At 32.2% G+C, this 16543-nt stretch overlaps 1 protein-coding gene across 2 annotated transcripts in view; it reads left to right on the top strand.

Annotated features, from left to right (window-relative positions):
• Nucleotides 1–14666, top strand: part of LOC110023378 (probable monogalactosyldiacylglycerol synthase 3, chloroplastic) — a 15936-nt gene extending 1270 nt beyond the window's left edge. The window contains exons 2-8 of one of the 2 annotated variants that reach the window (XM_020722769.1): nucleotides 11675–11847; nucleotides 12001–12162; nucleotides 12262–12403; nucleotides 12899–13123; nucleotides 13192–13254; nucleotides 13361–13435; nucleotides 13994–14666. In XM_020722769.1, coding sequence (XP_020578428.1) covers nucleotides 11675–11847; nucleotides 12001–12162; nucleotides 12262–12403; nucleotides 12899–13123; nucleotides 13192–13254; nucleotides 13361–13435; nucleotides 13994–14269 — 1116 coding nt within the window. In that variant the 3' untranslated portion in view covers nucleotides 14270–14666. Of the gene's footprint in view, nucleotides 1–11674; nucleotides 11848–12000; nucleotides 12163–12261; nucleotides 12404–12898; nucleotides 13124–13191; nucleotides 13255–13360; nucleotides 13436–13872; nucleotides 13964–13993 lie in introns of those variants that run through there. The other variant, XM_020722770.1, reaches the window with a different exon arrangement.
• Nucleotides 14667–16543: the final 1877 nt, after the last annotated feature.

Genomic DNA, 16543 nt, shown 5'->3' with positions numbered 1-16543 from the left:
TATATATATTATAAGTTAATGTATAATGTATAATTTTAACTGATTAATAATTAAATTACATATTATATTTAATTAGTTTTATTAAAATTTCATTAAGAAATTTTTTATTTTAATTAACAATTAAATGTTATTTAATTAATCAATGTATTAGTTTAATTAATTTGTCACATTAAATTTTATCTTATACATCTTATTATATTAATGTAACTCCATGGAATGTGAGATTTATTAGCTCAAGCTCGTTTAATAAACAAACATTCATTTAAATATTAGTAGAAACTATATGTGAAAAATATGAATTAACTAAAAATAAACAAAATTCATAATATTTCTTCCAATAGTACACATACAAAGTATTATCATTTTTTTAATGGTGCTTAATCTAGGTGTATATCTAAGTGATGGTTGAAGTGGTCAATATCGAAACTAATATTCTTGAACTTCTATGTCAATGTAATATTCTTCAATTGCATCATTCATAGTTTTATGTGACATCTTGTAGTTTTCTGCTTTCATGAGAATTAATAGTGTATAAATCGGAGATGTACCTCAGTCTAGGCCTATATCAAATATTTGAGGTGTAGATATAGATGCAGACATTGTCAAGCTCTAAAAATTTAAATTTAGGTCTCCACCAACAGAAGTTGTGGACTATAAGTCATATGATGTACCCTCATATGTCGATGTTCCTGCATATTATGAGGGTCTCGTAACGGTCCTGGATACAATTGATCACGTGACTCGTCTAAGGGAGATCTTCGTGTTCTAGCAACTGAAGATTTCCTTGGAGCATCGACTATTGATCGCCTCAGAGTAGCAAAAGCTGACTGACGCAAAACATTAGAAGTTGATCTACGGGGTCCATGTGGTCTTACATTTGTTCTATGAGATAACCTTGCTTCAAAATTATGTCCACATAGTAGATCAAGTTTATTATAATCAATATGAATTGATTTTTGCACTCTACATGATAATTCCATGATCTTATCATATTCTTATTTCATGGAACTAGTATTTCCAGCTTGATCCCCTTCAAATATTTCTACACTTCCTTTGCTGCAAATAAACCAGCCCATCTGTATAAGTTAAAACTTTAATTTATTATTACACATCATGGTAGAAAAAATTACTAGTATTTATAACATATATTTATAACGTACTATTCTCTCTTGGTTTTGCGCTCGACGATTGTCGTATTTTCTGATATAGTCATAGTGATTGTGCGTCTTGTCACCTTCTAATTTATCTAACTCATTGAATCTCATAAAATCTTGTTTTATTGGGTCAATAACTATGAACTAAATGCTTGTCGTATCACGTAATATAAAAAGGTGTCACTCACACACTTCCAACTAATAAGTGGAGCGTAGGTAAGTCAAATATCTATGCTATCAAAGCATATCTCATGCAACAACACCATTTAATCATTTAAATATGACATCCAAATAACCACATTATCAAGTTTTATCTTTAGTTATTTTTGACATAAGTAGTACTCATAAACATGAGATTCAATGGAAATGTTTAGTATACTTGGCTTTGTTTGAGCCCATCAAGTTCGCCTCTATACATCTTCACAATTCATTATCCACTCTTCATTTCATCCACATGTTATTGAAATAAAATAACAAACTTTAATAAATATTTGTGTGTGTGTTTGTGTGTATAATTGATCATGTACTAGAATCCAAGTGATTTGCTTGATAATTTGTGAGGAGTAGGAACATAAAGAGTAGAAATACCAACATATAAGTGCTTTCAGCGCCACACTTGAAGTAAGTGCAAACACTCAACGATAGTAATATAGGTAGACTTGGTTGATAGATTTAATTCTCTATACAAAAGTGTTTGCACCATATTTCCCAAAGAATATCCTCTTAACTCATCCAAATTCTTCAATAATGATAAATATTGCAAATGAATATATTATCTAGATGTATCTAGAAGTAGAAAATAATATAATATCTACAAAATATAAGCTGCCTTAAAAAAATATTTGATTATAAATCATCATAAGCCTCCCTATAAAATTATCATTGGAGACAACTAATTATTTATGATTGGGAGTGGCCTCTATAGAAAATCTAGGCAATCTCATGGTTTTGGGGATGGTGGTAGATAACATCAGGCTTGGCGTGGCCACCCAACAACTCATCATAACATGCTCTCTAATTCGATCAGTGCAAACCAAGGCCAATAACCATAAGCCCCATTAAGACATTTTAATCCACCGTGACGCCAAAAATTATTTGGACATCATGTAAAGTGATAGTCATCTCATATTACGGAAATATATAATATATAAATTTAAAAATTATAATAATCACAGTAATATGTTAATATGAATGTAAACTAATCTTACATGCAGGGAAATGAAATGTATTTGTTTTGGAGCAGTACCACTCCACCATTGTAGTTATTAAGTGAAATTCTAATTTAATGAATCGTGAGTGTCTAAAACAATTGATACCTATATTTTACAGTATATAAATAAACTGTGGGCAATGCATTGGCTACTCATCTACCACTATTAATTGGTCGTCTGCTTCAATAATTATATAAAAATTCAATCATTTTATCAGTGATTTTGATTTGTCATAATCTTTGTATCAAAAAAGCATTTTATATGACATGATCTTGGTTTGTTGTCTAATGTAATCCATCTAATGATAAAAGGCTTGAAAGTGCTTTGGGATGTATTGATATTTGCCTGAACATTGTGTCTAACATAATGGTAGTACTCTCCCGAAGTTGTAGCCTCGATCATCTCTACTAATTAATGGAAGTGGTAACAAGCTAAAGGTTAAATGTGAATATAAAAATTCAAAAGAAATAATAATTAAAAATTAAGGAATTTAATTGTAATATGTTATCTAATATCTGCTTGTACTTAATTGGATTAATAGGGACATATTGCTCTATTATGTCCAATATTATTACAAATACTACAAACTCTCGTGCTTATAGCTCTAATTATATTTATAATTCTATTTGTTTTATCTGTTCTTGGTCGACCACATCTTCTTTTAAATAAAGGGGAAACAAAGTAATGATCACTTATTGTTGAGCACACTGTAGCCACTATTATTTCTCGCTTGTCACATGAAATAATTGACGATTCATAGGTATGACAATAAAATTTAATATAATCTACTTAAAATGATGTGATCTAAAGTCTAGCTCCTAAAGCCGCAATTGCATATGCACACGGTATGTGATATATTTGTGGCTTATTGCATGTACAAGACTTATTTTAACTCTTTGCTTAAATCCATTGTGGTGTATTAGTTGAACATTTCAAAAATAAAATAATTAAATTATAATAGGTAGCACATGGGAAACCTTGAATTTGTAAACCTCGAGCGCTTGAGCACTTTGTTAAAACATTCAAATGCATTTTTGGTCATTATTTTGAATCTATAGCCACTATCATATAATAATAATTCTTAATATCATTCATGTGTCTGTTAAATGTGTGTGTTTCATCAGTATTTCCAACCCATTATGTTTTATTGTAAATAATACTGATATCTCCTATTGCAATGCACCATACTGCATTTTTAAATATTTTTGTAGATGATGCAAGCAATGCCTGTGTGTAGCCCATGAGAAGTTCTCGCTATAACCATGAACAATGCTTGGGTGCCTATTTGATATTATTTAGAGGCCTTCATGGGTCTGAAACAACCTCTACCAAATTATACAGTGGTTATAGAAACCATAATCATGACTTAATATTTTCAAATTCAACCACTGCAAATGCGAGTGGAAAGAGACCCCAATGTTTGTCAATTCCTGCAACAACTATCAAAGTCATTATATGTCCTAGAAGAAAAGTCTCATCATGATAAGAACAAGTTGACAAAATCTTCAGCTAGACATACTTGAACTAAATGCCTAGAAGATACTATGAAAATACATATTATTTCTTACTTATATTATATATACAGATTCATAAATCATTTTGTATATAATTGTCATTAAGAAAAATAAGAAGTTATATGACTCCTCGTAACAACCAAAAATTAATTTGATAGTTTTTTCACATGCATCTCATGTATTTATGTATGTGACCCGAACATTAAATTTTTACTCTATTCGAGCAATATTTTTTTTAGTCTTCAGGTCATGTTGTTGTCGTAGAATAACACTTACTAACATATGAATTTTGAATTGTAATTTTGGACATAATTGGATGAGTACATGTATGTGATGCCCCAACTATAGATATTTTTCATACACTCGCTTAGCGTTGGCTCTTGGATACATGCAGATGTCAATAACATGAACAATCTGATGATTGTAATATACACGTTGGATGATAAGCCTATTTTTATTTGAAGTAGTTTTTGTGTACTTTGCATTATTTATTATTAATCATCTATTCAAAGCACATTGCAGTTGATTTTTGCTTGAAACTATGAGTCTCTCTAATAATACTTCTAGAAGGAAATCATCTTGATATATTGGTATTATCATCACAGTCATCAACGACATCAAACTCTTCAGTCATATGACTTGGATTCACAGATTGATTGTTCTTTACCATTGATTCTAACATCTCTATATTTAGCTCTGCATATTGACATAGTAAATCATATCCTAACAATATAATATATATTTGACTCAACATCTCACCCACTGCAATCCTCATTTGCCTCAAGTTCACTCGAGTTTTCATTAGTGTCACTATTCATTATTTCATATTCTCTTATGTTAACATTCAAGTACACACCTGGTGAGGCTTTTTGCATAGAATGTTCAACATTTATACTAACGTAAGGTGAAATGAGTGTGAAAGATCAAATGATCGATGCATGCTATAATCAATCATTGGTTGGTCATGCATATTATAAAACCCAATGTCATATGTGCTAGATGAAATTAGAGTTGGTCTACAAATTGAAAATTATAATATTTTTATCTTTTTTTAGTATAAATCTCTAATGGTTACATAAACAAAAAATATATAATTTTCATACTTATAAATTTTTGTCATATGTTTGATAGAATTGATAAGAATATGGGAAGTACCGGTAATGTCAAAAGCCTCAGTTGGTAAGGTCTCAACTGTAATATAAATAACTATTATATGTTTTGTCGCTTCCAACAATATAAACTCACATGCTTCATCATCGTCAACATGAGTTGCAATAAAATCGCCACGCACCATAAGTAAAAAAACTATATTTATGACATGTCTTTAGCTATCACGACATAATAGATATAATTTTTTTTCCTTCTAGTTTATTTAGTATTATCAACTGAGATACTTAAACAAAACAATTATAACCACCGACATAAATCAAAGTAAAATTCTAATTGAATCGTAACTCTTCAACAGTATATAGTATTAAATGTGACATATATATACTAATATTATAAAACTAGTCCTGCAATTAATTTTATTTGCACTTGTGTACTAAATCTTAGTTAAAGTATGTGCAAGTTTAAGCGCAACTAATAATCCTTAAATTTTCATGTAAAAAAGATATATTTTCATTATATTTAATGAATTTCTTATAATATATGCTACCCTAATATTTATTCTTAAAATATTGTAGCACTACTAAGACAAATGTCACATATAACATTTGATTTGATTTTCAATGAAATAATTTATTACAATTTTAATCTTTCATTGAATCTCATAAGTATCACAAAATGAGATAAGAGGGACATTTTTATCTTTTATACACCGGTGCAAGTTTGTTATTTTTTCTTTCAACAGCCTATACAAACGAGTTTGTTATTAAGTTTGTGTGGCAATAACATATGTGCAAAAAATAAGGTGAATTCATAGCTATAAGAACTTTTAGGTGATGAAGGGAGTACCAAGTCCCTTTTGTCCCAAGCTCTCTCCTTAGGCTGCTTAAGGATTTTTGACAAATTAGTTTTTTTATAGCTTCAAATAAACTATATTGCACACACATATATGCAAGATTATTCCAATTTGTATTATCATACTTATAAATAAGTTGTATCTAAATAATTTATATGTTCAATTCATTAACAAAAAAACTAAATGCAAATAAATTTGTGTGTGGTAATAATATATGTGAAATAAAGATGGTTAACTAATATATGCAAAAAATAAGGTGCATTCGTAACTAAAAGAATTTCTAGGTGATGAGGGGGTACGAAAATCAATTACATCCTAAGCCCTCCTTACATAGTTTAGATCTTTTTTGATAAAGTTTTTTATAGCTTTAAATGCATTATATTTCATATACATATATGCAAGATTATTTGAATTTGTATTATTGTATTCATAAATAAAATATATCTAAATAATTCATAGATTAAACTCATTAAAATAAACTACATGCACTTACATTAAAGAAATTTTAAATAAAATTAGAGTATATGCGTATCTTGCTAATTAAGAAGTGTAAGACAAAATCCTGAGTACAAGAAAAAAGATTTCGACAATAAAAAAATATTGTTCTGGAGATTATCGAGCAAAGTTTTGCTAGAATTTTGGTTATACATAGAAAAATAATAGGGAGGAGAGCTTTTGAATGCTAACTAATAGATTTTCAGTAGAAGAAAATATGAGTGAAGGAGAGAAAAGTTTATTATTGAAATTTTTTATGGCTCATTTAATATACATTAGATAAAAAAATTATAACTATTTATGCAAAAATATTAAAAATATATGAGAAATATATGTGTTGTTGTTATACCAGACAGTCGAGGTACTATTTCAACCTCTTTCGGACCATTAGTACTGCATTGTCGGGTTTTCAAACAATGTACAATGATTACTGTCCTTAACTTATTAAATTATTTTTCATATTATTATTATTAAATTGTACAAAAAATAATTAAGATAGAAATAATAAACTATAATACATAAAATATAAATTAATTAACATTTTTATTCAAATTAATTATAATTTTTTTAAAATAATAATTTCTAAATAAAAAAAATGTGTGAATAATTTGGACATGGTGAAAATAATTTAAGAAAAATTAGACGGTATTTATACGTACAATATTTGATAACACAATGAAGAAGATTGATCCTACTTAAAAAAGGCGTTCGAAAATGAAACAAAATTATATTAGAAAAATAAATTTAGAGAGAAAATTAAGATTAGTTAAACGAAGATCAAGATAGTGGAAAAAAATGTTTAATAAGGAGAAGAGAGAGATATTAGATCAAAGTAGGGGAATATGTGAAGAAGCAAATATGTGGGTGGGGGAAGAAGAGAATGAGAGAAGTGTGAGGGGAAAGGTGGGGGAAGAAGAACACGAGAAAAGTGTGAGGAGAATGAGTTGTGAAAAGAAGAAGGAAGCGTCTCTTGCAAGAAACACATAGAATGCCCACTTTATATGTGTTTTATACTTTGCAGAGGTTTTACTCAAAACGAATTGCAAATGATCTGTGAAAATACAAAAATTATGAGCTCATTCTTATAATCTAGCCGAAATATATTGTGTATCATAGTTTTTTATTTTTTCTTATTTTTTTCTCTTGCCTTCTTGCTTACTTAACAAATGCTCTTTTAAAATATTTAAATCTATATGATAAGGTACAAACTTAAAGTTTTAAATGTAAAAATACTGAATTTATGTCTCATTTTCTATATCGAAGGTAAAATATAACAGCATATGAAAAAAAAAAGAGTTAAAAAAAAAACTGTAATGATGACCTTTTAAAATTCATATATTTTCTTCTTAAAAATGATTTGAAAAGCTTTTTTGTAACTTTCACCTGAAGTAAATCTGTAACATTTTGGCTGCATTTTGAAATTTAACTGTTTTCTTATAAAACAAATAATTGTAGTGGTTGCATAATCATAACATATATTATTAAATTTAATTTTGCAGTGGTTTAAGCTTTAGGATAATCCAAATTAGAAAGGTATATGAAAAAAAGATCTTTTATGAAATTATTTAATTTAATTTTGTTAAAGACTTGGTTAAATTAGTTAAATTTAAAATTAATTAAGTTTTTTTAATAACTTAGTGAGTCAATCTGCTTTTTTGTATTGTCTTTATATTTGAAATACAGCTTATAATAAAAAATGTGAATAACATGAAGATCAGATTGGAATATCAAGCTTATCAGATAATTGTGTTTTTTTTTTCCCTTGTGTTTATAAAGAAACTGTCAAACTCAAAGCTGGTACTAATTAATTTTTATTATTTGAAGATAAAAATGAATTTTGATATAGATTTTTACTTTTAAATAATTACAAGAAAAGTTTTCAAAACAATTCTTTATTAATTAAGCATTATTATTTTTTATTTATTCTATACGTACATTGCTTGAGTTACTTTTGTTTTTAAAATTAAATTTTAATTATTTTAAAACATTTAATAATTAGAAAAGTGGAATAATTTTTGAAGTTAGTATTTGCAAATCAATTAAGATAATAATCCAACAACCAAAAAATTTAGAGGCATTTACGCATACCACACAATTCTTTTGTATTTAAATATATAGCTAACACTCAAACATTCATATTTACATGCATACAACTCAAATCCTTAAAATCACATAAAAAAACCATATCATTATCTTTTCAAAAAGTAAAATATATCTTTTTGTATACTCAAGAATGGTCTGCACGAATCTCGAGGCAATATGACGGTCCAAGATAAAGGGACTAGAATACCATTGGCACTACTATTTAAAGTGAGGCTAAATATGTAATTTTTTATATTTTTTTTGTCTCTACTATCTTCTATAAATATGAGGGCTTTATGATGTATTGGGGGAATTTTGGCTCCCATCACTTGTAATAAATGAATTTATGGAATAAAATAAGTCGGAGAGCCTCAGAACACTCCATTTCCCCTCGTTGGAGAAAGTCTTCCTCTTCTCCTTCTCTCTCTCATTTCTCTCTCATGGATCATCTTTCCTCATACTAGTGCTCCATTACTTGGGCACGACCTACCAAACAGGTTTGGATTCAACATCCTTTAAGGTGCGGTGAGTGTGGGGATCATGTCATCAATAAGACGCAAGTGACGTCGAACAAAAACTCTTCAAAGTGGCTCTTCTTACAAAAAGAACGATGAGAACTTACCCAACACGATCTTCGAAGAACTCCATACTTTTGTAAAACATATGGCATTCCCTCCGTTGTGGGATCCAGTTATTTCCAAACTCCCTCAGCAGTGCAGAACCAACGTACAACAGTCCCGCTTCACGGGCCATAGACCAGCCGTCAACCTGTTGTCCGGTCACGTCCCCATCTGGCCGACCAATCGCTCGCTAACCAGTTGTACAGCATTTTTCCGTGAAAAGTTCTAACTGTTCTTTTTTTTCTGCCAATTAGAAGAGTCCCTCACACCATGTTTTTCAGTCAGCCATCCCATATCAGCCGGCCACCACAATCCTGATCGGCCATCCCGTGCCGTCGCCTTAAACCTCTCCAAGTTCGGCCTCAACGATACTCTCGACGACTTCAAATTTTTAGCTTTTAGGAGTCTCACCCTGCTAAACCTCAACAATAACCTCCTCTCTGACTTCGTCCATTTGAAAATCTTCGCTATCTCCAAACTCACCTTCCTCGATCTCAGCAATAACAGTTTCACGATTCTGCTATCGAAAATTAGTGTCCTTTTGGATCGAAATGACCTCCTGCTTTTAAATAGCAATCTCATTGATATCGTCCCCTAACAACTCAACCATCTTTGCAAGGTTCGTCTTCTTGACTTTAGACCCAATTATCTCATCAAATTTGTTTACTCCAAGGTTGAGGCCACGCCTTCGTCCATCAAACTATCCCTTACACTCAACTCTATGGATGGAAAATTCTCAGCCTTCATCCTTAACTCCACCAATCTCAAATTTCTCGATCTCTCTGAAAACAACTTCTCTGACCCAATACCAAATCCAATTGCAACCCATCTGGGATTCTTCCCTTCAACATTCGGAAGAGTCTCTAAGACTCCCCTCCAGGGCAAGCATCTCAAAGACTCTCACTCCCCTCGGAGCAAGCAACTCGAAGACTTCCCTCCGTGTCAAGCATCTCCAAGACTCTTCTCCAGGGAGCATCTCCAAGCCTCCCCTCCAGGGAGCATCTCCAAGCCTCCCCCTTGGGGTGAGCAAATCCAAGACTCTTCCTCCGACAACTAACTTTCCTCCGACGACCGACTCTCCCTCTGACGACCGACTTTTCCTCCAACCGGTCACCGGAAATCGACAACTTCCCCTTGAAAGAAAAAACTCAAGAATAACAAACCCAACAGATGAAGACAAAGATATTAGAGCCAAGCTCAAAAATTGCCTAGCAAGGAGTATCATTAGCGAATTTTGTGTTTACGATTTATTTGATTTATATTTTTTTTCCTTATTGCAGTTGTCGTTATCAAGGATAAGAAAATTGGGGAACTAAAAATGTATACTAAAAAATGGTCCAAGATAAAGGGACGAGAATGCGTTTTGCTCTTCTATTTAAACCAAGGATAAATAGGTAATTTTTATATTTTTTTACCCCTCCTATCTTCTATAAATAGGAGGGTTTTATGATGTATGAGGGGACTTTTGGCTCCCCTTACTTGCAATAAATGTCTTTATGGAATAAAATAGGTCGGACAGCCTAAGAACACCTCATTTCCCGCTGTCAGGGGAAGTCTTCCTCTGCTCCTCTCTCTAATCTCTCTTTCTCTCCTCGATCATCTTTCCTCTGTCCAACGCTCCATTCCTTGGGCACGACCTACCAGACAGATTTGGATTCAACACTTTTCATTTGTCAATTTATGACAAATGCAAATATCAAATTTTGAGTATTAGATACTTAAATACACATAAAGAATTTTGTGGTATGTATTTAAATTTTCCAAAAAATAAATATTTAGATAATATTCCAATAGACATCAAGATAAAGGGACGAGAATGCGTTTTGCTCTTCTATTTAAACGAAGGATAAATAAGTAATTTTTTATATTTTTTTGCCCTCCTATCTTCTATAAATAGGAGGGTTTTATGATGTATGAGGGGAATTTTGGCTCCCCTCACTTGCAATAAATGTCTTTATGGAATAAAATAGGTCGGAGAGCCTAAGAACACCTCATTTCCCGCTGCCAGGGGAAGTCTTCCTCTGCTCCTCTCTCTAATCTCTCTTTCTCTCCGCGATCATCTTTCCTCTGTCCAACGCTCCATTCCTTGGGCACGACCTACCAGACAGATTTGGATTCAACACTTTTCATTTGTCAATTTATGACAAATGCAAATATCAAATTTTTAGTATTAGATACTTAAATACACATAAAGAATTGAGTGGTATGTATTTAAATTTTTCAAAAAATAAATATGTAGATAATATTACAATAGACATTAAATTGAATAACTCTTATTTAAATAACCCTTTTTTTTTTGTTCCTCTCTCTCTCTGTCTCTCATTACTTTGAGCTGAAATGATCTCAAAGTCGCACTCATAACAGTGCTAGATGTAGCTTTGAGCTCCAAATATCCATGTCGGGGCTTGGGTGGGTTGTGTCTCTCTTCTTGTTCCCTTATTGTAAAAGATTTAAATTTAAAAAATGGAAAAAAAAAACCTCATTTTTAATTAAATGGAGTCTTCTCGTGAATCTAGCATTGATCGCTTTTTGTTTCTCTCTCCACGCCTTGCCCTTACCATGTAATACATAAATTTGGTTTTTATTTATGGAACACAGTATATGATTGATTATTCGATTCTCTAAAACCTCGCAGGTGTTTGTGAAAGATGTGTGCAAGGAAAGTGCAGGGTGGCCATTGAACAACATGGAAAGATCCTACAAATTCATGGTTAAGCATGTTCAGCTATGGAGGGTTGCGTTTCACAGCACTTCTCCTCGCTGGGTACATTGCTTCTACCTCGCAGCCATTGCTGCATTCTACGCCAAGTAATCTTCTTTCTGCTCTTTTCTATTCCTCTTGATTAATCTACAATGATTCATCTAGGTATTATGCTCATCATCATGGCTTCATAATAAAGTTTTAGAAGTGGTTACCATCCTTGCTGAGTTCTTATATTTCTTTTGCATTTGTGGATGAAGGAAGGTGGAGGCAGGCATTAAGAAGTACAAGCCAGATATCATCATAAGCGTTCATCCCCTCATGCAGCACATTCCTCTATGGGTGCTCAAATGGCAAAACCTCCAGAAAAGAGTTGTTTTTGTTACCGTTATTACTGACCTAAACACCTGCCATCCCACATGGTGATGATCACCAACTTGTTTCTTTTTGGATTCTCCAAGAATTGCATGCCTTGATTGCAATTTCTCAAGTTACGGATGATTAATTCTTGCTCTTCTCAGGTTCCATACTAATGTCAATAGGTGCTATTGTCCTTCTAAGGAAGTAGCAAAGCGGGCTTCGCTTGATGGCCTCCAACCCTCCCAGATACGTGTATTTGGCTTGCCCATCCGGCCATTATTTTGTCGGGCCGTTATTTCCAAGGTGGGTTAATTGTTCATTGCTAATTTTATGACCAGAATTTTATGGAGCCCGATTGTCTTATAAGAAAATTATAATCACTCGGATTTAAGCACAAGAAAGAAAGTTTGGGCACACTGATTGAAGGTCTCTAGTGTTTGATTAATCCTATTTGTAAACCACTTGATTTTATTGTTTTGGCTCGCTCTCTTACTTATTTTCTTTAAAAGTGGACTTGCAAAAGTTTATAAATACCTATTTTTGTTTATAAAAGACAACTCATTTTTTCCCTAATAATTTATGTTAGTTGAAACTTTCAACTTGATTTTCTTATTTGTCACAATAAATTCTCATCATCTGCCTGTTATTTTTACAATCAAGAATTCTTCACGTAAAATCTGTGCATTCTTTCTTGATTTACTTCATTATTAATTACATCTATTTCATAACAGTCATAATTCACATATATATATTATGCAATTGTGGTTTTTGAGGGTTCAAATGTTGAATGATCTATAGGATGACTTGAGGGTAGAGCTTGAGATGGACGCTGATCTTCCAGCTGTGCTGTTAATGGGTGGTGGTGAGGGGATGGGTCCGGTCAAGAAGACTGCAAAGGCCCTCGGAGAATCACTGTATGATGTTTCTGAGGGAAAGCCAATGGGACAACTTGTTGTTATTTGTGGAAGGAATCAAACTCTAAGCTCCACTCTTCAGTCGCTTCAGTGGAAAATCCCGGTGAAGGTATGATGGATTTGCAGAGGCTTAGATGGATTTGCAGACTAAATTATAGCCACTTGCATTTGCTGCAGATAAGAGGATTTGAGACACAGATGGAGAAATGGATGGGGGCTTGTGACTGTATTATAACTAAGGTATGTTCTATATATTTCTTTTCTTGAGTTTGAACCTTAATTGTTTGTTATGTGTTCATTTGAATTAAGCTCGGTGATGATAAAATTCCTGATTTAATTGTTGTAGGCCGGACCTGGAACCATTGCCGAGGCTTTGATTAGGGGACTCCCTATAATCCTAAATGACTTCATTCCTGGACAGGTTTGTACGTGTAATCATAACTTTTTTTCATCCTTGCTCAAATTAGAATTGTCCTCTATATAAATAGAAATTTGTTAAATTAATCCTCTTTGTAGGAGTTCATTTTATTCTCACAGTCTACAAAAGTGTCAATTTATTAATATTTCTCACGTGAACTATTTCAACTCCAATTTAAAAAATTCGAACACAAATTTGACACTTTTATAGACTTTTAGACTGAAGTGACTTCATCTGAATAGTCAACGGACTATTTTGACACTTCACTATCTATCTATCTATCTATCTATCTATCTATCTATAAATATATATATATATATATATATATATATATATATTATATTTAAATACAAAAGTAAAAATAAAGATAAAAACATCAAACAAAATTGATATGAAATAATTCAGAAGTTTCTCAGATATGAGCATGTGCTTGTTTGTAGATCAGAGTAGAAATTGGAAGAATCAACTGCCTTGCATGTTCATGGCAAAGTTAGCTTAGGCTACTTAAAGTTAGAATTCCAGTGGAAGAAGCATGTCCTGATTAGTTTTTCCATGCTTCAGGAAGTGGGCAATGTCCCCTATGTGGTTGACAATGGTGCCGGGGTTTTCTGCAAAAGCTCCAAACAGACCGCAAGCCTCGTTGCACGGTGGTTTGGAGCCGACTCTGCCGAGCTTAAAAAAATGTCGGAGTGCGCCCTAAAATTGGCACAGCCGGAGGCGGTCTTCGACATTGTTAAAGACATCCATGAACTGGCTCAAGAGCAGGGACCTATGTCCAACATCCCCTATACATTGACTCCATCATGCAGTTCATCATTCATTTATGGAGCTTCGTAAAATCAATGGAAATTAGCTCGACTTCTAAAATTTGTTGACGAGCTATCTCTGGACCGAACACGAGTTTTTCAAGATGGTTTGGTTTAGATAGAATTGACATTCTTTGGCCTCAATGCTGTTAACATTTCTATCAGAAAAAGATGGTGATGCTTTTGTATAGGGGGAAAAGTTTGATTTTATAGGATTATATTTTTCATTTATGTTTTACAATTAAAAGTATCAGCACCTGTATTGTTTCATTGTTTGTTTGTATGTAGTTAACTTTCTGGCAACTGAATGATTTGGGATTGCTTTCTTTTTTTTTCGGGCTTCTTAGCATGAGTTAAGAAGAGAATTGAACAAAGATTCAATATGCTATGTCGGCATGTATCAATTTTAACATTTGTAAGTAAATCTGTTTTTGACCTGCTGCAGTCATCTTGTAATTTGCTTATTGTTTAGTTTCTTAGAAGACCATTTTTTTTTTTTTTTTTTTTTTTTGAGAATGAGAACTCTATGTTATTAAAATGTAATATCTTTTAGAATGGTTGTTTTAAGGCATTACACAATTTTATTCTATTATTATCAATGCCAACGTGGAAGAGTTGTCATATTTTACATCTTTCAGAAGTCAAATTCCAGGTGTATTTTGTGCCATCTTGCAAAGAAACTTCACATTAGGATTCTTTAATTGACTTATAACTTTTTTTTTTCTGAGAAAATTTAATTATAAATGATATGTCATCAATAAATTTCTAACATTCGGCATGAATCTCGAGTTAATTTTTTGACAATAAATATACAAATTTTGATTAAAAGTTTTCTAGAGCTCCAATTTCATCAAACTTATAGTCAAACTGACCTGCTCGATGAGACATGATTGATGGTATCAAACTTGGTCAAATGCAAGTCAAAGCTCACATCAAGTCATTAAATCAAATTTGAAAGCTTTTCGGTCATATTGGGAAGGTCAAACGAATATCGAACCTGGTGAGCTTATGATCTAATCAATTGTCTCAACTAGACAAATCAAACAAGTCCAATATCGCTCAATTCTGACTTCATTAAGACACTAAAAAATTCATCAAACGTCGTCTGATCAATGGAAGTTCCCCGGACCATTTGATTAAAGTGATTCATATTTCTGCATTAATTGCATTTCAAACTCTATAATTGGAGGTCCACCCCTCTTCGGAGGGGAGGGAGGAGAGAGAGTTTAAAACATGTGGAATAGCTTAAAATTTGGAGAATGAGCTAAAGTATAGCATCACTTCACCACCAATTACCTGTCGTCGCATGTTGCCGACCACCATTTGACATCCGTCGCCAGCCACCCCCCACTCTTTGCGACAAAGCACCGTGCGAAGCGACAACGGACATCACGGAGTTAGGAAGCAACAAATAAAATGACACATCATTCCGAACACTAGGATGTCACCCCAAAGATTTTGCAACAATACATCTCAAAGACGATATAATGAAAGACCCCACATACACTGGAGATAGACGGAGAAATCAAACATTAAATAGTAGTAAATATTTAAATTTAAAACTTTCATAACTTTATTGTAATAAAATATAATAAATATGATTATTAAAATAAAGTATAATTAATGTTAAATGAATATTAAATATTTAAGATAAAAGAGAAAAATATTTTAATATATTATATAATATTAAAAACTTTAGTACAAAATTAAAGGATGAAAGTGCCATCCAAACCATTCCTAATTCCGGCACTCTAAATCTACATACACACACAATAACCAAAAAATTCTAATCTTCTTCGCATAGCATAAATATTTTCTAGCCATTAGATATCTGACACGTCATCATTCCGCTGGGAAATCGGCGGTTCTAACTGTTTCCGGCCCCACGTCTGGTCTCTCTTCGGGATGCAGAAAAAGGGGCCGGGCGGGCCCTATTTTCATCGCGCATCGCGCATATTCTTAGAATGTACTGCAAGATCTTGTCTCGAGAATCGAGATATTTTAGTTTTTGTCCCTAAACCCTTTAAATTTATATTTATTGATTGGCTGCTTTGCAGTTAGTTCCGCAAATCCACGGAAGGGAAAAAGTTGGGGCCTACAGACACGTGCGTAACGTTTTGAATATATGTTTAGATATTAAGGTTTTGAAGATTGAACTATATATCCTTCATAATTCATAATTCAAAGATTAAAATAAGGTTGAAATTTGAATTAAGATTTTGCAATAGTAAGTAAATATTCAAATTATTTAAATACATTTAAAAGAGTAAAATAATTATATAATAATGTATTAATAGTATATATA

This window comes from Phalaenopsis equestris, unplaced genomic scaffold (assembly GCF_001263595.1).
Source record: "Phalaenopsis equestris unplaced genomic scaffold, ASM126359v1 Scaffold000224, whole genome shotgun sequence".
Taxonomy (NCBI): domain Eukaryota; kingdom Viridiplantae; phylum Streptophyta; class Magnoliopsida; order Asparagales; family Orchidaceae; genus Phalaenopsis; species Phalaenopsis equestris.
This window is presented reverse-complemented; position numbering and strand designations above follow the sequence as displayed.